General features: G+C 40.6%; 1 protein-coding gene across 2 annotated transcripts in view; it reads right to left on the bottom strand.

The window, feature by feature from the left end:
* The window catches only part of Prkg2 (protein kinase cGMP-dependent 2), a 91,370-nt gene extending 66,350 nt beyond the window's left edge, over positions 1-25,020 (bottom strand). Inside the window, exons 1-2 of one of the 2 annotated variants that reach the window (XM_028773703.1) lie at positions 24,998-25,020; positions 22,804-23,277 (exon numbers count right to left, since the gene is read on the bottom strand). In XM_028773703.1, the coding sequence (XP_028629536.1) occupies positions 22,804-23,264 (461 nt within the window). In that variant the 5' untranslated portion in view covers positions 23,265-23,277; positions 24,998-25,020. Of the gene's footprint in view, positions 1-22,803; positions 23,278-24,997 lie in introns of those variants that run through there. The other variant, XM_028773704.1, reaches the window with a different exon arrangement.
* Between the last annotated feature and the right edge of the window lie 374 nt (positions 25,021-25,394).

Here is a 25,394-nt window from a genome sequence, read left to right as displayed (position 1 = left end):
GCCTGTGCTTGTGTACATCATCAGTGGACTGCCTGTGCTTGTGTAGATTTCCGATTTAGGTTTCCTCGGTGCCCACACACTCTAACTCTCCAACATGTATTCTTAGAAGCAACACTTATGTAAAGTGTCCTGAGTTTAACCAACTTTGGAAGTTCACAAACCATAACTTAAAAGTTCAAAAACGTCTGCCAGTAAACAAATACATAAAAGCGGTATTTCAACAAAAGTTTTAATGTATTTCTCTTTATACTGACTTCTATGAACATCCTATAGAAATGCTGAGAAATACCCTCTGTCTATAGAGGAAATCAGTATTTTATAATATACTACTCAGCATTTTTTTAACAGTATCTGTCTTCTCTTGCATAGATCCATTTATGAAATAAGTCAGTATTATTGTCTCGTATTTCTGTCAGCTTTTCCTTAAAGAGCAGAACAAATTTTCTCCTCCAGCTTTACTTAGTCTCTTCTCAAGCTACTTACAACTTATCCATAAACCAGAAGTTCCTCCCAGGTCCTGATTGTCATACAGTTCACATGAATCTTCCTTCCTACTCCCAGGATACTTGTATTCATGCAAACTACATTGGACACATTTTTTTTTCAAACACTTACACAGGACACATATAGCAGCCATTAAGAATGCAATTGGGTTGGTCTTCATGTGGGTCCTGAACACCTAGAGTTGGAGCTGCCCCAAAAGCTGTTGCCGGTCCTTGGGATGTGTTCTTCTAGCTGGGCTGCCTTGTCTAGCCTCAGTGGGATAGAAAGCACCTAGCCTTACAGAGACTTGAAGTACCAGGATGGGGGATACCCAGGGGCCTCAGAGGAGACAGGGAGCGGGAGGCAGAAGGATTTGGGAGGGGGTAACCAGGAAGGGGGCAGTGAGTAGGATATAAAGGGATTAAGTAAAAATATAAAATTAAATTAAAAAATTAACAGAAGATGGAGAGATGGTTCAGTTGGTAATCTAATTTATTATGCAAAACATACAGTTCTGAGTTCAGATCCTACCAACCATGGAAAAGCCAGGAGGGTTAGAATGTGTCCTTAACCACAGTACTGGGATGGAGATAGGCAGGCCCAGCCAAATGAATTGATAAGCTCCAGGTTCAGAAGAGACTCTGTCTCTAAAAGAATAAATAATAAAAATGGAGAGGAACTGAGGAGACCACCTAACATTGACTTCTGAATTCTGCTTGTATCTGCGCATACAAATACAAACACACAAACATCACATACATTCATGGACACAAACGTTATTAATTCAATGTTCAGCTATGGCAGAGATCGACCTGCTAATTATCAGCACAACTTTCAGCAAGAACAAAAGATGTGACAGATGATAGATACATGATGACAGACAGACAGACAGATAGACAGACAGACAGCTACTGAGCGTAGCAGAGCAATGTTAACAGGACACAGACACCACAGCAAAAGTCTCAACTATATTCTAAGCTGCTCTAGGAACTTCCCCACTATGTTTTATCTCACTGACTACCCGGAAGAAACAGAGTCAGCTGGGTACTGACTGAAACTTTTTACACACTGAACAAAATCAACCTTTCTCCTCTAATCTGTTTATCTCATGTATTTTTGTCATAACATAGAAACTCAATGTATTAGTTGAGTTTCTATTGCTGCAATAAAACACCATGACCAAAATTGACCTGGGGAAGAAAGGATTTGTTTTATGTATAGCTTGTATCCATCATTCAAGGAGGTCAGGGCAAGAGCTCAAGGCAGGAAAATGAGACAGAAACTGCTGTGGTGACCATTGATGAGTGTTGCTTATAGGCTTTCTCCCTTGGCTCGCTCAGCCTGCTTTCTCATAGAACCCAAGATCACTTGCCCAGTAGTGGCACAGTTCACAGTGAGCTAAGCCCTCCAAAACCAATGCTAATGGAAAAAAAATGCACCATAATCTTGGCTTCAGACCCAACTGCTAGCAGCATTTTCTCAGTTGAGATTCCCTTTTCCCAATGGCTCTAGCTTATATCTGGCTGACATAAAACTCCTCAGCACAGTCAGCTACAACAATCATATTTGATACTGTCATTAGATCAATTAAAAGATATCAAGCCACAGGAAAGTTGCACTATAAACCCCAGACCAAATACAATTAACATCGAATTACATCTAGGTTGTGAGATAGATAAAAGTGGATAAAGCACTGAGTTTAATTTCTAGAAACCAACTTGGAAGCAGAGAACTGACCCCTGAAAGGTGTCTCCTGACTTGCACACCCAAGCTACGGCATGCACCCATATTCACATACACCCTACACACACACACACACACACACACACACATACACACACACATACTCACACACACATTCACACACACACTCACACACACACACACACTCATACACACACACACACACACATTTAAAATAATAACAATATTTTTTAAATTAAAATTATATCTAGGCCCATCAAAGTTGAATTTCTGAAAGCAAAATATAATCAGAAGAGTGGGGGGAAAAGCAGTCAGACATAAGAGACAAATAACCTTCAAATGACCAACAACAGGACTAATTTACTCTTCAGCAGGAATACTGGAAGCCAGAGCACGATAGAAAGTCTCCGAGTGCCCCACAAAGCCCATTCAGCCTCACTGCCCTGAAAACAGCCTTCAAGAGTGAAAGCGAAATGAACACATTTTGAAAGTATTTTTCCCATTGGCAACAGACTTGTAATAGTGGATGGCTCAGACGCGAGGGATGTGATACTGACCAGAGCGGCTGATGTTACAGAGAAAGAGTTGCCGAGGAAGCAAACACGCAGGGGACTAAAGGAAGGCTGTCTTTATACACGAGTGATGCCTTGGGCAGCATGAAATATATAATAAATGAATGTAAGAGACAAGCAAGACATGAAGGAGACAGAGAAAAGTACAGCTAACATCACAGAAGGCCCAGATATTAATAAAGGTGCAATATGAAACTTTTATAAATTGCTGAGGCGTGCTATAATTTAGAACACTCTTTACAGATTAATCAGAGAATATTAAAATTAAATGTTAAAAATAATGCAATAAAATACATAGTTAATCAGTGCAAGGAAACAAGATGAGACAACAGGTTAACAAACAGTAACATAGAAGGTTTAAACTCACGGCTGTACAATGATGTTAAGTACCAGTGTAGCAAATATATCACTGAGAAGGCAGGATTGTAAAACTGATATCAAAACAACAATGCCATGCTTGTTACACATACAACAAATTCTTCATAGTGGTGGAATAGAAAATGGGAAGATATGTGACATGCTGGTACCAGTTAAAGAGAATCCACACAGTTTCCTGATGATGTTTCCAGCATCAGGGCTCAGTCAATATGCTAAGGAAGCATGCACCTAGGAGGACTGTGTCAAAGTGTTTAAAAAGGCAACAACTCTCAAAACAGAGTTGACAAAACTCTCACAATAACATTTGGATACTTTAACACATCTCTTTCTAAACCAACCAAGTAGACATAGTAGTTGGAAGCCGTATCTAAACCATTGGTTATCAAAGTTTACTTAAGCTCTAACGACAGCTGATATTTTAAGTCTACATTCACATGTGACATCCTTTTAAGTACACACCAACCTTCATGAAGATTGATCACATGCTAAACCATGGGGGGCAGGAAGCATAAAGCTTCCACATATTTCAAAAGACTGAAATGACAGTCTCTTCCTCAAATCCTATAGACTACACAGAAATTAAAACCCAAAAGCCACAAAATCCTCACATGTGTGAGACTTGAGGACCACAGTTTAAATATGTCACAGATCCTATGTTAGGTCCTAAGGAATTTAGCTAAAATGGAGCGTAGGTAAAAACCTTTAGATTTAAGTAGACATGAAATGGAAAAGAAACTCATACAAGGGACACGGTGCCTGTCGGTAATCCCAGTACTCAGAAAGCTGAAGCAGAAGGACATCCATTCAAAGCATGTTGGTATTACAAAGTGAGACCCCTAATGCTTGCACACACACAAGCCATAGAAAGGAGAAAACAGGAAAGAAAAGCAATGGACAGATGTTGGAGAGGAAAGGGAAGAGGGAGGCAGAGGGAGAGGGAGGGAGTGAAAGAGAAGGAGCTATCCAGTGAAGGGCGCCAATACAAACATCTGTTATTAGACTAATGAGCAGGTAAAATGGCTAAATTCCTGGCAAGATGGAGGCTGCAGGGGAGATGTAGCTAATCCAGCAAAGGAGAACCATCCCTTCCTGTACTGCAGGCATGAGAAAAATAACTGAATGATATGCAAATGTACATGGAAACATCACATGAAATAATTTTTAAAATCCCTAAAGTATGACACAAGAGATAGAAAATTCAATAATAAAGAAATGGAATATAAAATTAAAACCTATCCCCTCAAAATTCCTGATTCCAATAACCAGCATTAAAATTCCAAGATATTTGAAGAAAGAATAATATTATCACACCATTTTTTCCCAGAAAACAGGAAAGAGATACTTTAGACAACTCATTTTAGGATCAGAGAGACTGATGTAAAAAATAATATTAATAATCCAAGGGAAAAAAGTTATCTCTAAAAACATAAATGTGAAAAATAAAACAAAGTATTTCAAATAAATATTGAGGTTGAAAAGTAATGAATGTAGCCAGTGTGGTGGCAATGCCTGCAGTCCCAACACTCAAGGGCTGAGTCAGAAGGCAGGTCTGAGACAGCCAGGGCTACAGTAGAGACTCTGTCTCTAGAAAATTAAAGTAATTAGCCACATGAAAGGAACAAAGAGGCCAAAAAAAAAGTATACCAAACCTAATTAGATTTTTTTAAAGGCATTAATAAAATTAAAGACTTATAATTATTTTTAAATTCGAAACTGCTCTCAGCAAACCAAGAATGGACAGGAATCTTGAACATATTGATAAACAAAGCCAGAAAACAGTTTAGTAAGCTGAGGGGGCTGGAAGCATCCTTTCAACAACAGGAAACATTGTATTAGACTGGGGAGCTTTGGGAGGTTGCTCCAAATGTCAGGAAATAGTGTGTTAGACCATAGAGGATGAAAGGCTCCACATTTCAGTCAGCAATGTGACACTAAAGTCTAACAGGAACTGGACATTTGAGCAAGTTTTATAAGGCCCTTAATAAAGATAAACAAGGGCTAGTGAGATGGTTCAGAGAGATGGTTGAGAGCACTGACTGCTCTTCCAGAAGTTCTGAGATCAATTCCCAGCAACCACATGGTGGCTCACAACCATCTGTAATGGGATCCCATGCACTCTTCTGGTCTGTCTGAAGAAGACAACTACAGTGTACTCATATACATAAAATAAATGAATTATTCTTTTAAAAAAGATAAACAAAAGGAGAACATCGAAGATGTAGATATAGCAGTAGAAGAAAGTAAACTGTCACTGGATCCAAAAAGACATGGTCATAGTTGCGAAAAATGAAGGAAACCTATCAAAATTTGCAAAACTCTCAACAGTCTCTGGCCTCATAGAAAAGCAAGGTATAAATTCAATTATATTCCTATATATTCTATGAATATTCAAATAATTAAATAAAAATAGTAAATGGCATCATTGAAGATAGAAGTTAAATCATCAGCTAGTAGGTTTATATCTAACATAGACAGTTCCTACACAGAGGAAACTACTACAATTATTAAGAGAAAGAGAAGAACATTGGGGCTGGAAAAGCAGTAAGCTAACTACAGATTTCTTCCCTCCTTGCTTCCAAGCCCAGTTCCTCAGTCACCTCCAACTCAGTAGCAGACCAGATGCTTCGGCCTCCTCTCCTTCTTTCCCCTCCAAAGATGCCTCTCCCCACTCATTACCTTATTGAAGCCCCCCAATCTAGCAGGCATTACCTGGGAACCCACAAGTCAAACCTGCCTGAGAAGTAAGTAGACCAGAGAAACTGGGAGGCAAGCTTCAAATTTCAACTCTCCTTCCTCTCCTCCATATCTAATTCCCCGTCACTATGCCGGCTCAGTAGCCCTCTCCTCTATATCTGATTTCCCATCATTACGCCCAGCTCAGTAGCAGACCACCTGTTGTGATGTCTCTTAACTCTCTGCTCAGAGTTACAAGTGACTAAGCAGATTCTGGTGCAACATTCTCCTGTGGACCTACTCAGATATCCCTGCCCCCAGTCAATCTCTATCCCTAAATATCAAGTCCTAATACCTAGGAACACATTTTTTTTCAGACCTCCAGTGGCCACATTCATCAGGATCCCAGAAGAATTCCCATACCAGATAACACACAGTCAACAAAACCTTCCTAAGAACCAGAGAGGAAACGGAAACCAAAGAACAGAGCACCCACTCAACAAAGGCAAGAGCAGCTATATCAGCACCTACAATCACAATCATCCCAAACCCAGATGCCTAGATGTCAGCATAAAAATAGTCAATCATAGCCAGGACAGTACTGCTCCATTAGAGCCCAGCAACCTACCACAGTAGACCCTGAGAATAGCAACATAACTGAAGCACAGGACAAAAAACTTTCAAATAGCTTTTATGTATGTGATAGAGGTCCTTAAAAACTAATGAATCAATCCCAGAAAGAAATCTAAGAAAACACAAACAGTGGAAGAAAATGAATAAAACCGTTTAAGACCAGAAAGTAAAAAGAATTAATAAAGAAATCCAAGCTGAGGGGAATCTAGAAATGAAAATGTTAGGAACTCGACCAGGAACCTCAGAGGCAAGCATCACCAATAGAACACAAGAGATGGAAGAAAGAATTTCAGGCATTATTAGCTCATGTATAATGCCTGGTTGGTGGTCCAGTGTCTGAGAAGTCTCAGGTATCCAGGTTAATTGAGACTGCTGGTCATCCTACAGGGTTGCCCTCCTCCTCCTCAGCTTCTTCCAGCTCTTCCCTAATTTAATCACAAGGGTCAGCAGCTTATGTCTATTGGTTGGGTGCAAATACCTGTATCTGACTCTTTGAGCTGCTTGTTGTGTCTTTTGGGGAGCAGTTATGATAGGTCCCTTTTTGTGAGCGTTCCATAGCTTCAGTAATAGTGTCAGGCCTTGGGGCCCCCCCTTAAGCTGAATCTCACTTTGGGCCTAATGAGGCACCCAACATATATACAGCAGAGGACTGCCAGGTCTGGGTTCAGTCAGAGAAGATACACCTAACCCTCAAGAGACTGGAGGTCCCAGGGAGTTTAGAGGTCTGGTGGAATGGGGGGTGGGGACATCCTTGTGGAGACAAGGGGTGGGGAGGAGGTATGGGATGTGGAACAGTCAGAGGGTGGACTTGGAGGGGAATAAAATCTGGACTGTAGAAAAAAAGAAAAAATAGTAAAAGGAAAAAGAAAAAAAATCTCAGGCATTGAAGACACAACTGAAACAGTGAATGTTTCAGTCAAAGAAAATGTTAAATCTAAACAAAAAAACTCTCCACATAATATCCAGGAAATCTGGGACACTATGGAAAGACCAAATCTAAGTACAATGGGAATAAAGGAAGGAGAAGAAACCCAGGTCAAAGGCACAGAAAACATTTTCAACAAAATCATAGAAGAAACTTTCCCTAACCTAAAGAAGTAGGTTCCTATCAAGATATACGACAAATAAAAGCTGGGCGGTGGTGGCACACGCCTTTAATCCCAGCACTTGGGAGGCAGAGGCAGGCAGATTTCTGAGTTCAAGAGTTCGAGGCTAGCCTGGTCTACAGAGTGAGTTCCAGGACAGCCAGGACTACACAGAGAAACCCTGTCTCGAAAAAAAAAAAAAAAAAAAAGATGAGTAAACACAAAATATACTGCACCAGAAAGAAATTCCCTTGGCACATAGTAATCAAAACACTACATGTGCAGAACAAAGAAAGATATTGGAGAAGATTTCAAACGATGGGAAGATCTCCCATGCTCATGGACCAGTAGGATTAATACAGTTAAAATGGCCATCTTACCAAAGGCAAGTTACAGAGTCAATCAAAATTTATCAAAATTATCAATCCAATTCTACACATATCTTAAAAGGACAATTTTCAGCATCATATAGAAATGCAAAAATACCACAATACCTAAAACAATCCTGAATAACAAAGAAGGGGCTGGTGGTGTTGTCATCCATGACCTCAAGTTGTACTCCAGAGCTATAGTTAAAAAAATGGTATTGGCTCAAAAAAAAAAAAAGACATATTGATCAATGCAACTGAACTGAAGATCCAGACATAGATCCACATACCTATGGATACCTGATTTTTGATTAAAGAAAGAGCCAGAAACACATGCTTGGGAAAAAAGATAGTATCTTGAACACATAGTACAGGTAAAACTGAATGGTTGCAAGTTGATGAATCCAAATAGATCCATACTTATCTCCTTGCACAGAACTCTACTCCAAATGGATCGAAGTCCTTAACAGAAAACCAGATATGCTGAACCTGATAGAAGTGGAGAATAGCCTGAAACTCACTGGCACGGAAGACTCTCTGAAGAGAACACTGATAGAACAAGCACTAAGAGTAATAAACGTGACCTTGTGAAACTGAGTTTCTGCACAGCAAGGGATACTGTCATTCAGACAAAGCCACAGCCTACAGAGTGGTGAAAGAGATTAACCAGGTACACATTCAATAGAGGGCTAATATCGAAAGTATATCAAGAACAAAAAACAGAACTGGATATCAAGAAAACAAGTGATCCAATTAAAATATGGAGCACAAATCTAAAAAGAGAACCCTCAAAAGAGGAAACTCAAATGGCCGAGAAACACTTAGAATGATTGCCATCACCTTTAGTCAATAGGGAAGCACCAATAAAAACTACTTTGAGATTTCATCTTATACCTGTTAGAATGTCTACGATAGAAAAAACAAAGGAGAACTCATGCTGGCAAGGATGTGAGGAACATTCGGCTGTTGCTGGTGGGAGCACAAACTTGTACAACCACTATGGAAATCAACATGTTGTTCCTCAGAAAAATGGGAAACCAATCTACCTCAAGACCCAGCTGTACCACTCTTGGGCATAAATCCATAGGATGCTTCATTCTTCCAGAAGGTCACTTCCTCAACCATGCTCACTGTGACTCTATTCATAATAGCCAGAAACCAGAAACAACCTAGATGCCCCACAGTAGAGAAACATGGATAAAGAAAATGTGGTACAATTACACAATGGAATATTATTTGGCTGTTAAAAAGATGACATCACAAAATTTGCATCCTGAGTGAGAAATCACAGACCCAGAAAGACAAAGGGGTACATATTTGCTTCTATGTGGATATTAGCTCTTAAGTCAATGACAACCAACCTACAATACATAGAACCACAGAGGGTAGGCATAGAGTACGCAAGTAGAAATAGGGAGAATGGCTAGACTGTGCTAGGAAAGTGACATAGAACAGAGATAGTTGAAGATGAACAGGGGTACGGAGGACTGGAATGGGAGAGTCAGGTGGAGGGGAAAGGAAGATAGAGAAATAATACAGGAAGAGACAGCTAAAAGTAAGAGCCACTTGAGGGGTAGAAGGGAAACCTAATCAGTAGAAGCCTCCTGAAATATGTACATGCATGAAGGTGATCTAAATGAAATCACCAGATAAGGAGGAGACAGCACTCAACTGGACAGATCTTGTCAGCAAATGAAGCATCCAGCACTGGGAATGGGTTACATCTAATTCGTTGGTCAAAGGAGTCCCATAGAGACCCCCAAACAACACACATTGTAGGGGGAGTAAAGGAAGGGGAAACTGAAATCAGAATTTGTTATATGAGAAACAAATCTATTTTTAATAAATGCAATATTAAAAATATAAATGTCAATGAGACTGGAAGTGAAATTACAAAAATAAGCACAAGTCATCCATCCATCTATCTACCTATGTGTCTGTCTGTCATCTGTCTGTGTGTATAAAATCATATAAATCACATAACACTTATTCCACTACCTAGTGTAAGATATGTGTACAATAAAGGGACAGAATATGCACTTGTTTACTTCCACCTCCTCTAAGAAGGTTTGGGGCTTAAACATTAAGGAAGTAAATGAGGACATGATTAGAGAATTGAAAAAAATAAAAGAATTGGCCATTGCAATCAAGGACTGCCTCATGGGCCCTGGCCATGGTGAAGCAATATTTGCATGGCCTGGCACAGCATGCTTGACATTTGCCTTGAGTTCTCACTCTGAGGAATGCTATCAAAGGCTTCATGACACACACAGACACAAAGCCTGTCTCCCATTTCCCAGTGAATTCCAGAGAAGATGTTGCTCTTTCCAAGAAGGGCCAGAAGGAAGGAAGGATAAATAAATAATAGAGCATATATATTGAGGTTACTGATTTAGAAACTGAATTTTAAAATGATATTTTATTGAGTGTGTGGAGATCAGAGGACAAGTCTGTATAACTGGCTCTCTGCTAACTCCATGTGAGCTGCAGAGGTCAAATTCAAGTCAGTAGGCATTGGATCAAGTGCTATTACTCACTGATCTATCTTGCTGCTGCTCCCTAAAATAAAATGTTTAATGATGTCACCTATTCTCTAGTTGATAAAATTCTAATTGTAATTGTGTTTTTTTATTTTTGAAAACTGAGAAGCTGGTTCTAAAATTCTTATACTTATAGAAAGGCTAAACAATGATCTCAGAAAGTTAAAGATGAGACATTATGTTAATTACTATATATTAAAATAACTAATATGTTAGTGGTATGGAGATGGACGAAAAGACCTTTGGCATAAATATCAAAGTCGAGGAATCAGCCTAGATGTGCAGAAATACATGATAACAGGTAATAGCTGTAATACTGTGCTATGATGGGCCAAAACAGACACTAGTGGAAAATATATCAGAAAGCGCTCATCAGTTTTAATTGAAAAAGAAAAGCACACTAAAGCCACAATGGAAGATTAGAATATATTCACCAGAACAAGTAAAGTGGAAATTGCTAATGTTACCAAGTACTGTTGAGAATGTGAAGAAAGGTAATACACTTACGTTGATATGGGTATCAGTTTGTTTAGCCACTTTGGAAAACTGGCCATCTATGCTAAATTTCAATTTAGAAATACCATCCTGCCAAGCCATTCATTTCTCGGTTCATATCCACCAGATGTCACACATCCATGCACGGAGAGACATGGCAGCAGTGTTGGTCTGCATTAAACCCCAAATGCCCAGTAGAGAGTTGGTCCGTTCTGTAGAGTCACACAATAAACACTATACGGCAGTGATAATTCTAAACCATCATTATATAGAACATCAGTGAGTTTTGCTATATAAAGAAAATTTCAGAGCCTGTACAATTGCGATCCATGTATCCATTAGAATAAGTTATAAAAACATGTAGAATTTATAGTAAGGGTAGTATAGAGAGTAACTTCAAGTGGATAATAGATAAAATTGGGAGATTGAGGAAGGCACTTCCTAGACTGCTAATGCTCTATTCTCAAGTAATAGTTGATGGTTACGTGGATATGGTCGCTTTATTGTTTTTGTGCTTCCGTGAGAAATCAGTCTGTGTGTATCATGAGAGCACATGCACATGTGGAGATCAGAGATCAATTCTGAGTGTCTTCTTCCCTCATTCTCCACATTATTATATTGGGGAGGGGCGCTCTCAGTAAGCATAGAGTTTCCTCATTGGCTAAACTGACTGGCAAGGAAGATCCTGGGGTCCCCCTGTCTCCACCTCCCAGTGCTGGGATTACAGGTGCACATGATTGCACGTGGCTTGTAATTTGGTTACAGGGATCTGAACTCATGTTCTCAAGCATCCCAGGCAAGTACTTTAGCCACTCAACCACCTCCCCAGAACCAGCACTGCTCCCAAATTATTTTAAAATGTATGTGACTCAGTAACTAGAAACTACTCACTTCACATTTCTGCTCTGTGATCTCCCAACTTCACATCCTTGGAATAGCTACTTAACCTTCTGAATTGTGGGTTCCTCAGCGGTGATTAGGGCATGGCACTCACATCTATCCCATGGGGATACTCTGCATATTAAGTCTGATAACATGGCAGCAAGTCCTTGATGCATAGCAACATCAGCAGTTGGCAACAGGAGTAATTATAGCATGTTTTTCTGGAAAGGAAGGTTCTGAAAACCATAGAAGCATTTCAAAAGACATTCTGCTCTGTCCAAAGTTCCCTCGGTGAGCAGGGTACCCATCTGAGGGGACCTCACACCTTTTCATAGTCCGTTTATGGCACCAATCTGTATAATCAACATTCTTCAAAGCAATAAACTCCCAGCTTCTAAGTTGGCTCAGGAAATTCCATTTATCAAAGTTCACCCACATTTCTCACTACTATCTCAGGCCACCTTCTACATGCTGGATGTTAGAGCCCTTTCTTCACAAGTCTGCTCAGACTCCCTCAATGACCATGATATCTAGTGAGCTTCTTTACTCAAGGCTTAGCCAATACCCCTTGTCTGCTTCTTCCCACCAAGTCTTTCTCACAAGCATCAGCTCCATGTTAACATCCTACATTGTATGGCATTGTGTTTCACAGCTTGGCTATGTAATCCAATAAGAAGCATACTTAGGACACACTTGCTATGGACACAAAACCTTGAAAAGGGATGCCAGAGTTTGATTCTAAGATCTCCCATCTATTAACTCTGGAAACGTGGCATGTCACCTAGCCTCTTGGATTCTCTAAGCTGTAAAACAACAATAAACACAGTCCACAGGTCATAGAATTTCTGAGAATTAAATTATTTAACAGCATAATGCAGTAAGAACAGTATGTGGGACATAAAATATACTGCTCAAGAGTTAGCTATTACCTAGGTGAATCAGCTACTCAACACCAATGGAAAAACTGAGACCTGCAAAACTTTGCATTCTTTACAGAAGTTCTGCCTATACTCACTCAGGGAAATCACTTCAAAATGTTGATAAAACTCCTAAGGTTTAACCTCTCTGTTTGTCCAGTCTCCTCATGGTATACACACCCATGGAAGCATTCGTTGTTCCCAAATATGCCAGCCCACTTTATAACCTTATAGTCTACCTAGCTTGAGAACTTCTCTTAAGACTGGGTGTGGCGGTGAACACCTTTAATTCCAGCATTCTGGAGGTGGAAACAGAAGACTACTGAGTTCAAGGCCAGCCTGGGCTACATACTGAGAACATGTTTCAAAATAAGCAAAATATCTTGCTTATTTTTAAGTCTCTTCTTTCCTTATATCTACCTCTAAAAGCATAGTATTCACCATACATGGGGAGAAATAATTTTAATTTCCCTAAAGAGACTCAGATCATCAAGACTAAGGCTATATTTTCCTCCCCCACCTATTTCTTAACCTCTCAAGATATACCTGACACCTATTAGAAATTTAACGATATTGAGAAAACTGGAAAACTTTCACGTTTCTTCTCTTTGTTTAAATATTATACACATAAGGGCAAGAGTGAGTAAAAATGATTTCAGTCACCTAATAAACAGAGACAACTAACTGATAAACAGAACACACATCTCTTTGTTTCCTGATTTTCATCAAAACCCTACATTTTGGATAGATAAAACAACAAGAAGATACCTAATAAACGTATGTGTTTATAAACTGACAAACCAGCCTAGGAAGGGATGAGGTCATTCCAGCAGTAACCAGAAAACAGGCAGGACTTTCTCGGTTATGCATCCTCTTACCTACTGACCATGTAATCAAGCATGGTTCTAGTTTAATCACGTTGCTGTTATTTCCTGCTCAAAACAAACACTTCTCTGTCTCTTTCGCAAGTTTCTGCAGATGGCTATTTCCCCAAGAGTATCAAAGAACAGAGATTAATAACGAAAGGTTGGGAACAACCAAAATTTACAAGGAGGCTAGCCTGACACACTTGATGATATGCATGCATTTGATGGTGTGACACGGTAATTAGGTATAAATGGTAAACAGTTCCGAGTATCTAATTAGCACTGATCTTAGATCGTTCAGCTGATTATTCTGGAAGTCAGCAGGGGTGGGGGCACATCCTTGTAACGCAGGGGTTCTTAGTGCTAGCAGCAAGCCGTGTTTATGAATCTTATATCATCAGCCTGAGCTCTCACCTCAGACGAATTTAATCAGGTTCTCCCAGGACTAGACCCAGATAGCTTTAAAAATAATTCCCCAGGTGACTACAGCTACACTTAAGAACTGTAGCTGTCGGACAATGAGATGGCTCAGTGTGTTAAAGGCACTTGCACATATGTATGCACACACACAAATTCACACACAGTAAAAAAAATAATGTAAAATTCTTCTTCTGAAGTGTTGTAGGTGTAAACATGAGATGTCATCCTTCCCTCTATAGTTCTGCAACACCAAGAGGAAGGGGAAGATACATAAAACAACAAAAAGATAGGCAACAAATGTATATACTTCAAGCAAGCAATCGGCTAACACTGAGTAATTAGAACTGACTAATACAATGTTTACTACAGCTCTTTGATATATCATACTCTCATGGTATAGCAAATGGATACAGAACTGAGAAAAGCCTGATTCCCTTCTCTCTCCTCCCAGGCCTGTTCTGGAACTTGAAGCATGTCCTGACATTTGGGAGAACACTGTTAATCAGTCCTAGGATTCTGAATATTTCTTTATGTTGTGACAAAACATATGTTATATAAAATGTGTCGCTGAACTACTTGAATGCACAGTTCAGTAGCATTAAGTGTGTTCCCATTGTCTGTAACCGTCACTCAATTGCTTCCAGCTCACACCCATTATACACTCCATCTCTCTGTTCTACCCCGGCTGCATCCACTCTACTTTCTATCACTAATTTTTGACTACTTCAGATAGCTCCTAAGTGGAACTAGACAACATTTTCCTTCTTGAGCCTGATCTATTTCACTTAGTATAATGTCTTAAAGGTTCATTTTTGTTATAGCATAAGATATTACATCTTGTTAAGGTTGGAAAATGTCCCATATGTGTGCTTTCTACATGCCACATCCTGTTTCTGTATTCATCCAGTGATAGATATTAAGTGGTTCCCATCACTTGGCTCTGATGGTGACCGGAACACAGATGTGTGACTCTGCACTTCTTACATGTGCCTTACACATATACATGGCCATTTTGACCAGAGAGTCTCACCTCAGAGAAGAGTTTGGTGTGGCTTCTACTTCACACCCTTACATAATACCTTGCCATAGAATGGGGACAGGTCCAAGGACCTTTTCCTCCCTAACAAAACACACAATAGTGGAAGGCCACCTCAGGGTTTTATGACCATATCTAAGCCAACTGTAAAGAGACTCCCCAACCGCCACAAAGAAGTACCATGTGGTAAGGAGGCCCGAGAGGCACACAACGCAGGGAACTCTCAACAGGTCTAAGTTGTTGAGCTCAACCCTCAGCTGAAACCGGTAAGAAATCTAGGCCCTTGGTCCTATATCCACTATTATTTTAGTAAATGTACATAGTATCAAACTGCCTTCTAAATGGGTACTTCTCTACTCATAGATTAGTGCAGGTCTCAGACCTATGAGCAAGGTTTCTTTGTACTGATAGTGGTTAATGCAGAAGCTCAGAATTCTTCAAGGCTCAGAAACAAAGCATCCATTGGAGCACCTCATTCACATTTGGAACCTCTAGAATATTCCATGTCCTCAAGGCTCAGAGGCCATCTCAAAGAAAGGTTGTAAGAGTTGAGCATTGGGGAAGACCACAGCAAAACATTGTCTTCTGGACATGATAGGATTGCTGTGCTCCTGAACTTACCAAAAATATGGTTGCCTGCCCATACAAGATGAAGCCAGCCAACGTTCTTGCATGGAGTGGGAAGGCGTTTGTGAGTCTCACTCCTAACCAAGGTGCTATGGGTAGCTGATGGCTTCTGGGGAAGAGTCCAGTCAGTTTTCTTTAGGGCTGTGGCTCCTGGTAAGTTGACCATACTCCAGTGCATAGTCCCATACTCATGAGTATACACTGACTGACAGAACAGACTGGAGACTGTGAGTTATTAAAAGAAAAAAAGGAAGAGGGAACAGATTGGGGGAAGTGTGGACATAGGGGTGAATCTGGAAGGCATATAGCAGTGGTTGTGGGAGGGAGGGGACTAGATCTGGGAGGAGGGAAGGGTGGCTCTGGGAGGTGTTGGAAGGAGTCTGACTGAACTACACTTATGAAATTCTCAAAGAAAAAAATGTTTCTAAAAAGGAACTGCAGGTGATGACCATGACCTGTGAGTCACTCTGTGAGATAACAGTGGTAACAGTGGCTTAGTTATATTTAAAAGATTGAGCTTCATTGATTCGGTATTCAGTTAATAAGTATTGATTTGAATGTGCTATTGTACAGGGCCATCCCACTGCCTGCTCTAACATGAAGCTATTGATTAGAATCGATATGGCTTCTGGGTAGTATAAAATATCAGAGTTTCATTAGGAGACTGTAGTAATGGCAAGTGGCCTCTGGGTAAGTTATCACAGGGCTTATATATGAGCACTTGAACTTCAGAGTATTCAAAACAGTCAGGCTTCAAATCCTGGACATCTTCTAAGGCTCTGCTACAGATTTCCTAACACATGGCTGCTGACAGACTGGAAGTCAGGATTGTGGTAAGAGGGAATAATAGATAGAAATAAATAAAGCAGGGCACGTAAGAGTTGAAGACAGAGACAAAGAGACAGAGTGCTCTAGTGCAGAGCCTTTATATTCTTAGAGAGAAGTGGCTTAAAGTGAGAGGGGACAGATGCCAGCATTTGAGAGGTCATTAATTTATTTAACTGCTTCTAGATGACAAGCCAGCTGCATTTAATTCTGGACACATTTAAAACTCCCCCATACTTAACCTCCTTTTTTCTATAAAACTTAAGGGTATCCCTCACTCACCCCAACTCTGTAAACCCCTCCAGGTTATACAACCCTAAGGGAAGCCATTCATGCTGTAGACTGCATCTGGTTGAGACTATCCACTGGACATCAGGTAGACCCAAACTGAAAATCTGCTTCAACAATCTATCAACACTTCAGTCTAGTGACTGATTACCCCGAGCTTTAATTTCACCTTTGGTACAATGGAGAAAGCACACATACCTGATTAGGCAAGTCCAAAGCATCCAAGAGATAATGTATAGAAGAGAACCAGCAGCTAATAGTTAAATAATAACTTTGTTTCCTGATCCCCTCCATCAGCAGCTAGCTTGGATCTGGGTGTCTATGTGAGCATTATTGTTAGATATCATAGTCTCTGTTTCCAAACACACTGACGCCTTCCAGTACACACGGCACTTGGCAATCATCACCCATGGCTTCTAGCAATCAAATCAAACAATTGGATTTCTGTTTTCCCATGCCTTCATTGAGCTGAGCGATCCAACGTTTACTATGTTAAATAATGAGGTTATGCTACAAGTATTTTAAGTATATACAACAATTTTTTAACTACCAGACTTGATAGGTAAAGGTCTAGAGTTCACTCCAAACATTTCTAACTGTTAAAAGCTCCCAGATAGCAATGCCTATGGTACTAACTCAGTCCCTCTCCCCTCCATCCCACACAAACTCCTGGTACTAGGAACTCATGTCAGAGAAACCCTTGCTGAAAGTATAATTTTTCTTGGAAAAACAAAAGCGGAGGGATTTTCTTTGTGGTATTTTGTTTGTTTTGCTAATTATAGCACTTAATGATCTATTTATTATTATTTGGTAATGAGTTTACTACAAGGCTTTTCAACCAACACATAGAAAGTCCTCTTCTAATTCTAATTTTGGAAAAATCATGCAGAGAAGAAGATAGAGCCACTTCTGGGTCTTTGAATTCCTGTCCCGAAATGAAGAACTTTGCACCCTTAAGTGAGTGACGTAATTCCTCATGGCCCAGATTTCTCTTATGTAAAGTGGGTTGTGATGATCTACAGAGTTGTTGTAAGCATTACATCTCACCGAAACTATGCAGTGTTTAGACTTGTGACTAGCACACAGTTAGTGTGTGTGTGTGTGTGTGTGTGTGTGTGTGTACATAAAGTAGGGGAGTGACTGTCTACAGGGGTTGTTGTATTATGTGTTCCCATGCTCGTGAAGCACCAGACTGGTGACTAGCACACAGTTGCTAATAGATTCCCATTATTTCTCCCCATAAGAACGTTCCTGTTGAATTATGGGATCCCGTTTCTTTCTCTGACGCACACCTACAGTTCTCCTTCAGAAAGGAAGCACAAATAAGAACCGCACACTCTCCCTCACACCACCCCCCACACACGCACACACTCTCCCTCATGCACCCCCCCATCTTGCTCCAGTGTATGATTCAACAGTGCTTTCCACTTTTACCTGTTCATCTCCCCTGGGGTGGGAGTGACAAACAGAACTAATTGTCCTCTCTGAAACTGAAATCCTTGTCTGAGGCCCCTGGCAAGCCTTTGTTTTATCTTTCCTTCTCACAGAAGAACAATAGTTTCAAATGATAGTCTAAGCATTCTTAGCAAAAGGCGCTCAGAGCCGCCACTTGCCAGATGTGGCAGATAAATGTGCCTGTGCTCCACCAGACACCCAGCATGAGCTTCTAATTTTTGCTCTGCCAAAGCTGGAGTTTGCTAAGCAACATCTACAGAAACAGAAAACTTCCTTCCAGTAACTGGTCTGACCTTTGGATGCATGGCTACCGTGGTGCTCGTGGCAAATCAGACACGGACAGAAACACTAAGCTCTTTCTTGGATTCAGCCTTGAGAAGCATGGGATTCATTCATACACATGTGCTCTGGCATGTTGCAACATGGGTTGGGTCAAATCCATTCATCACTCCCTTTACTCACTGGCCTCTCTTAGGTCATGACTGACGCTAATCATTGGTGCAATGGGCAGGTCCCACTCGGAGGGAGGAGCCACCACCATTATTCACCAGTAGAGTTTGTTATCATAAAGCATTGCAGGACCTGAACTGAGGGACTGACGTCTGTGGGTAGATTCCGAATATCAGAGGTCTCTAAGTCAATCTTAGAATCTAGTCTGAATTCTTCTCCTACTGTGGTATATTTTGTAATGTTTACATGAGCCTTTCCATACTCTTTCCAGACAAAAGTAGCAGGAAATGATCCCTAAGCTTCCTCTAGCTCCAAGGACTTCTGATATTCACCTACATTACATTGAAACCTGAGACCAAAACACCTAAGAGAATGTACTAAGTGTCACAGGAGTTAGGATACTCTGATAAACCTTGGAGCCTGTAACAGAAGCAGACGGCGTGCCTACTCAGCCGTCTGCACTTGAAGATCTAAACCAGTCCACAGGCTCAGTGCCAAATGTCTACAAAGCACCGTGCACATCCAGAGCCGCTTCACAGAGATTCTGCTCTCTGATCACTTCAGTCTGTCTGAAGCATCCACATTCTCTGTGGCTGGGCCTATAATTGCTCTTACTTTATCTATACAGTATTCCTAAAGCCCACAGAGGTCACAACCCCATCAATGGCCATAACAGTAACAGAAAACACGTATTCTAGAATGGCAACCACCAGTACTATTTAGACACATGTAGGTATATAACCATAAGTATCAGAAGCTGAAAATTCATCTCCTTACAGACGTTACAAACACATTTCAACCATCCCAGAGCCACATCTGACTACTGGCTACAGTGCTGGACAGCACAGGGTACAGAGCCTTTCAGTCACTGTACAAACATCTACTAGACAGCACCAAACCACTGTACAGCCTAATTCTTGAGAACAAATCTTTGAACTGCAGAAGATAAAAATTTCTAGACCAGCACAGAGGTGAAATGTATGGGTTGCCCCTTCAAACTCTAAAAGTATATTTAGTGTGTTCAGGTCAACAAAGCTGGCATGAGCTGAGATTGCCTTGATAATCAATGATGCTCTCTTCAGTCACAGTGTGGCTGAGTAGAGGTCTCAAAGTCAGAGGCTGGGGTGTTGTGAGTGACAGTTCCTCATGGATTATTGAAACTGAACTTTGAAGTTTTTAACTCGTCATTCCATCAAATTTTATCCTCTGATTTTCATGGCAGTTACTAGATCCCTAAGCTATTGATTTTAAGAGATCTCTGTTAACAAAGATATTCTTTTAAAAGAAAAGTTATCCAAAAATGTATCTGAGATAGATAGATAGATAGATATAGATATAGATATAGATATAGATATAGATATAGATATAGATATAGATATAATAAATTTAGATTTTAGATTTTACTCCATCCAGGAAACATTACACAAGCTCAATGAATAATAGGAGAGCCATTTTAACAGTACATTCTTCCATCTCTAGCAGGTTCTTCATGGAAAGTGGTCTAATCAACGGGCTGTGTATATCAGGCCTCGTTAGTGAGCAACACCCTGTATTACTAGCACTCTGACTTCTAGAATGTTGTTTCTTATAAAATTTCTTCATAAACTGCCTATAAGACATTCAAGATTTGTTTGGGCCTTTTCTCCAAAACTAGAAGTGTTTAGGAATGAGAAAATGAATTGTTCTTGGTAAATACTTCTAACACTGTATAAGATTACTTCTATGAACTGATTGAGCTAGCTGTGCTCAGTCAGTCGTTTCAGACTGAAGGGGAAATGCCTTTGTAGACTTATCAAGTAAAACTGAAACACAAGCTGGTTAATAAGGGGTGGTGGGCCCATAGTCTACTTAAGTGGTTCACCTATGGCCTCAAGGCTCTGTGAAAGTATATAAGCATTATTAGGGCATGAACTACCTGCTGTCCTATTTAGGACTAATCATTAAAGAAATCAATTCATCTTTTCACCTCCAGTACTGAAACAAAACAAAAAATCCCAATTAGCCCCTTTCTTTATCCTGATCTACAAGTAGATTTGTGCCCATCTGGCTTTCTACTGGGGTAAGAGGAATCACTGATAATTCTTCCTCAGAGACACACTGCCTTGCCTTTTCTGTGATCCCTTCATGAAACACAGAAGAAAGACTACAGGGGATTAGCTTAAAAACTCTCAGCACATAAATAATAATTTTCTTTACCATGTAATAGCCAAGCTAACCAGCAATTCAAAGGAACATGCTTGCCTCACGTTATTGCGCTCTAGGAGACTAGTGCTTTTATGCAAGATGAGTGCAGGCCTTTGGACAAAACAGACAAACAAATCCTTGGTTTCAAGAGGAGGAACATAATGGCTTATGTAGAGAGAAAGTCAAAGATAGATTAGTTCTAAGTTTTCTCAGCTACTGTCCCATATATAAAGCCAGATTCAATTTGAGAATATTTGGGGATGACAGTAAATAATCTATTACTTATGCCCACATAATGTTTGTGTGAGTATAATCATGATGATGTATAGGAAATAAGTATACATTCATGTATCAAAATACATAGTCTACCATAAAGAATGGTGGATAATATGCAAGCTCTGAAAATATGCGTATGTTTATAATTATAATTTATAAATCCATGCCTCTAAAGTAGCTATTATTTTGAAAGCAATAAATAGATAAGACCCTTCTAAACCAACTAATAATAAAACTTTGGATTCTGTCCACAAAACCATTGTAATGACTAATATTAATCAGACTCACTCAGCTACAGAATTCTATGATTAATAACCCAGTATGACTATTTTCCTTTCAGGTATTTATTGATTATTCACTGTTTCAACTGCAGTCAACAAATTGAAGAATTAAACCTCCCTTCATAATTTTGTTGTCAAGATTAATCAGTTATTTGTTTAAGTTGGATGTTTTGTCTTGATTTATGTTGCTTGCGCCTGTGAGTAAATTAAAATTTGATTTAATTTCACAGATCTTGCACAGAGCGGCAGGCTCTGCCAAGACAGCATCAGGCGAAGAGCTCATGTCAATTAACAAGTGCTTATTGAAAGGCCACACAGAAAGGAGACCATAACTTAACTTTCTCTCCTAATCAGGAAATCAAATTTTAGTCTCCTAAATATTATATATAAATCAAACTGTACTCCTAAATATACACTGGAATACACTTAAGAAGAAAGTAGTGGAGAAATTCTACATTTCCTTCAAAGTTTCAAAATTTCGTCCCAAACATAAATACATGTTAAAAACACACAAACCCTAAATTTCCAATTTTGTCAATACACACCATATGCATATGTTAAAAATATCACACTGCTCATATAAATATGCATGCTTACTACATGTTGATTTAAGACATTGAAAGGGAAAGCAGTCTGGTTTTAGAAATCAATTCTAACTTTTAATTTGTTCCTTTTGCTCTTTTCACCTAATTTCCTCCAGTTTTGTCCTTTGCGTCTCAGCTAAAGGTCACCTCATCCATCAGCTGGGCCTCCATGACAACCCCACTTTCTCTCAGCGTCCCCCAACACCTCTGACAGCACTTCCGTTCACTGTGTCATTTATCCCAATTAATAATTATACAGTCCTCATCTGTCTCTCTCTGTGTGCTCTCTCTCCCTGCAAGACAGGGAGATCTGCCTGTTTATCTTAAGCAGCCATCGTGGTGGCTGACAGGAACAACACTCAACAGGAACTGTGCAGTGAGTGGATAAAGTCGTCCTCCCTTAGCACCCATTGTGGTCCTTCTCAGGACTCTCACAGACCAGCAGCTTTGCTGGGCAGGTTCGACCCCACTGTGCTCTGTGTGTATTAAGTCAGCTTCCTTAGGAACAGACATGCACACTTCCTGAGTGATCTTCCATCCTCTGAGAGTGTTAAGAGAACACTTCGGTCCCCCAGTTGCACCTGTCTCAGAATCTATATACCTCAGCCTCCGGTCGCAACTCCAGATCTGAAGAAGAAGCTGCATAGTAAGAGATACATTCTCCACAAAGCTCTCCATACCCACAACTGAAAGTTTCATGCCCCTGGCTGTTCATAGACACCTCACAGGTCTTTCCTCCTGTGAAGGCCACTGGAATGAACAGGGCACAGAAATTTCTTACCTGGAATCCTTCCTGACTCTCGCTTTCTCAAAGGAAAACTCAGGCGGTTTGTTGAGGTCATAGGTTCGCGTTGTTGGCTCTGCAGACACTCCAGCCTTTGCCCCCCTCCTGCTGTGGAGAGAGACCAAGCCTGAGGTCTTGCGGTGAACATCCAGAGGCACTTTGTCGGGAGAGGCCTGCAGTGGGCTTCCTCCCTGCACATGTATAACATCCTGCAGCTTGTTCAGCTGGATGCACTTGCTCTGCAGCTCTTCTGTGAGCTCCGCGATGGCCACGGTCTGCTTGGCCAGCTGCTCCCGGAGCTCCTTCAGGTGGTACTCCCGTTCCTGAAGTTCTGCATCCTTCCTCCTCAGCTCCCGCTCCAGTTCTGCCACCTTGCTCCGCAGGGCTTCATTGCTGAGGTTCCCTGACTGGCCATCTGGGTGCTTAGCATGCTTGGGTTTCACCGAACCATTTCCCATGTTGCTCAGGAGCCTAAGGGAGGGCACAGAACTGAGAATGAGGAGGCAGGCGGAGGTCCACTTTCTAACGGCCCTCCCCTTTCCAGTCTGCTTCATAAACAGACGCGCAGCAGTCATCATCCTTTGGTGAGCAATAAAGCCCTCCGTTCTTACAGAGGAAACTAATGACAGAGTTCCTTTATCCCTCTATAGAGAGCTGTTAGCATTTGGGTTCGCTCTTCCCTGTCCTTTCAGCAGTACAGGGCGTCACACCTGAGCGTTTTCTACAACTGGCCCTAGTTACCTACTGTTCTCTTCCAGTGCTTATCTCTGGAGAGTCGTCAAAACATCCTAACAGGGCTGCGACTTGGATGTCACCATGGCAGAGATTAAATGCAAAGGAGCATTCACATTGACAGAGGCTTGAAAAATGTCACAACTCCCACCACACCCACTGGGTTACAGTTAAAAAACAAAAAACTCCCCTTGATTTAGAAATAACACATCTGCATTCCGCACAGGGTAGAGGCAAAGCCTGTGTTGCTCTATTAGCAATTTGTTCTTGCCTGGTACATTAGTAAGTGTCTTTATGCCAGTGCTGGAGTTAAAAACTTTGAACCGTGATCACTGAGAAGAAAACATCAGTATGAAGTTTCTTCTTCTACATTCTTCACATTGGGTCCCAAAGCCAAGTTGTGCAAAAATGACAGCCCTTGGTGTGAAGCTCGATTCTTATATTAAGACTATCTTCAGGGTTCAAAAGATAGTTCAGTGGGTAAAGCACTTGCCGAGCAAGTGTGAGGAGTTAAGTTAGTATCCACATGAATTCTGGGTAGACATGGCAATCTGCCTGTATTCCCAGTGCCCAGGACACAGAGACAGGAGACAACTGGAGCAAACTGTGTGAGGAGACCATCCAAATTAGTGAGCTCCTGGTTTGGGTGAGAGAACATGCTTCAAAACGTAGAAATAAATGTATAACACCTAACATCGACTTCCGGCTTGCCTAGGCACAGACATGTATGTAAATCCGTGCATGTACATGCACACATACACACACAGGAACATGCACATACATGTATGAACAACACAAACATTTTCAAAAGAGATGGGTATCTCCTCACAGGAGGGCTGGGGAGATAGTTCAGAAAGTGTCGAACATGCAAGCATGGAGACCTGAGTACTCTACCCAGTCAGGCTTCTAATCCCAGTGCTGGGAGACAGAGGGAGGCCTGGGGTTGGGTGACCAGGCAGTTTAGCCTAATTTGCCAACCCTGGATCCCAGTGAGAGACCCTGTCTCAAAAATACAAGGTAGATAGATGCTGAGAAACAGCCTCTATGGCCTGTAGCTTCCGAGTGTATTCTAAACAGTGACATGTATATACACACACAACACATATACGACATACATACACACGCACATGCACTCGCACAGCCTCTTGGAATTCCCAAAGTTATCACTAATCAGAGTACAAGAAGAAGATTAGGGATTATTAGAAATAATTTTTATTGATTTGCCATGTATTTTTAAAAAAAATTTCAAAGCTTTGTATTTATTTTGACATTTACTGTAAATTCAAAAGGCTGGCACCAAAACATTTTCTTTCATTGATATTATTACTTCAATGGAAATCAAGTAGCATGTTTAGGTTTACTAAGTCAATTCCACATAAATAAGAGTAAATTTTTAAAAAATTAAATCAGGGCTAGAGATATGGCTTAGCAGTTCAGAGTCCCAACTGCTGACAAGCACCTGTGCCTCCAGCTTCCAGAGATCCAACGCCCCCTTCCGACCTCCATAAGCACTGCACTCACAGGAGCCTACCCGTAATCAAAGATTAAATGATATAATAGTTTATAAAAGTAAATCATCTGCAGGTCATAAACCTATGTGAGCAAAATAACAGCAGAATTTGCACAGCTCAAGTTCAGCAGATGTTGCCCTGACTAACTGCTCTTTGAACACCGAGTACTGCAGTATTAGATGGCTTAGTCTGGGGAACTGTATATCAACTGTGAAAAAAATCTGGATTAATTATGATTTTATGAAATCAGAAACAGAGGATCAAAACTGAAGTTTTATAAACACGCATTTCCAGCTCCCCACTTCGGATTTCTAGCTCAGAGAGAAACAAAGATCTTGACTTGAT

The sequence above is a fragment of the Grammomys surdaster genome, unplaced genomic scaffold (genome assembly GCF_004785775.1).
Source record: "Grammomys surdaster isolate TR1022 unplaced genomic scaffold, NIH_TR_1.0 233, whole genome shotgun sequence".
NCBI lineage: Eukaryota > Metazoa > Chordata > Mammalia > Rodentia > Muridae > Grammomys > Grammomys surdaster.
The sequence above is the reverse complement of the archived record's forward strand: the minus strand, read 5'-3'. Positions and strand labels throughout refer to the sequence as shown.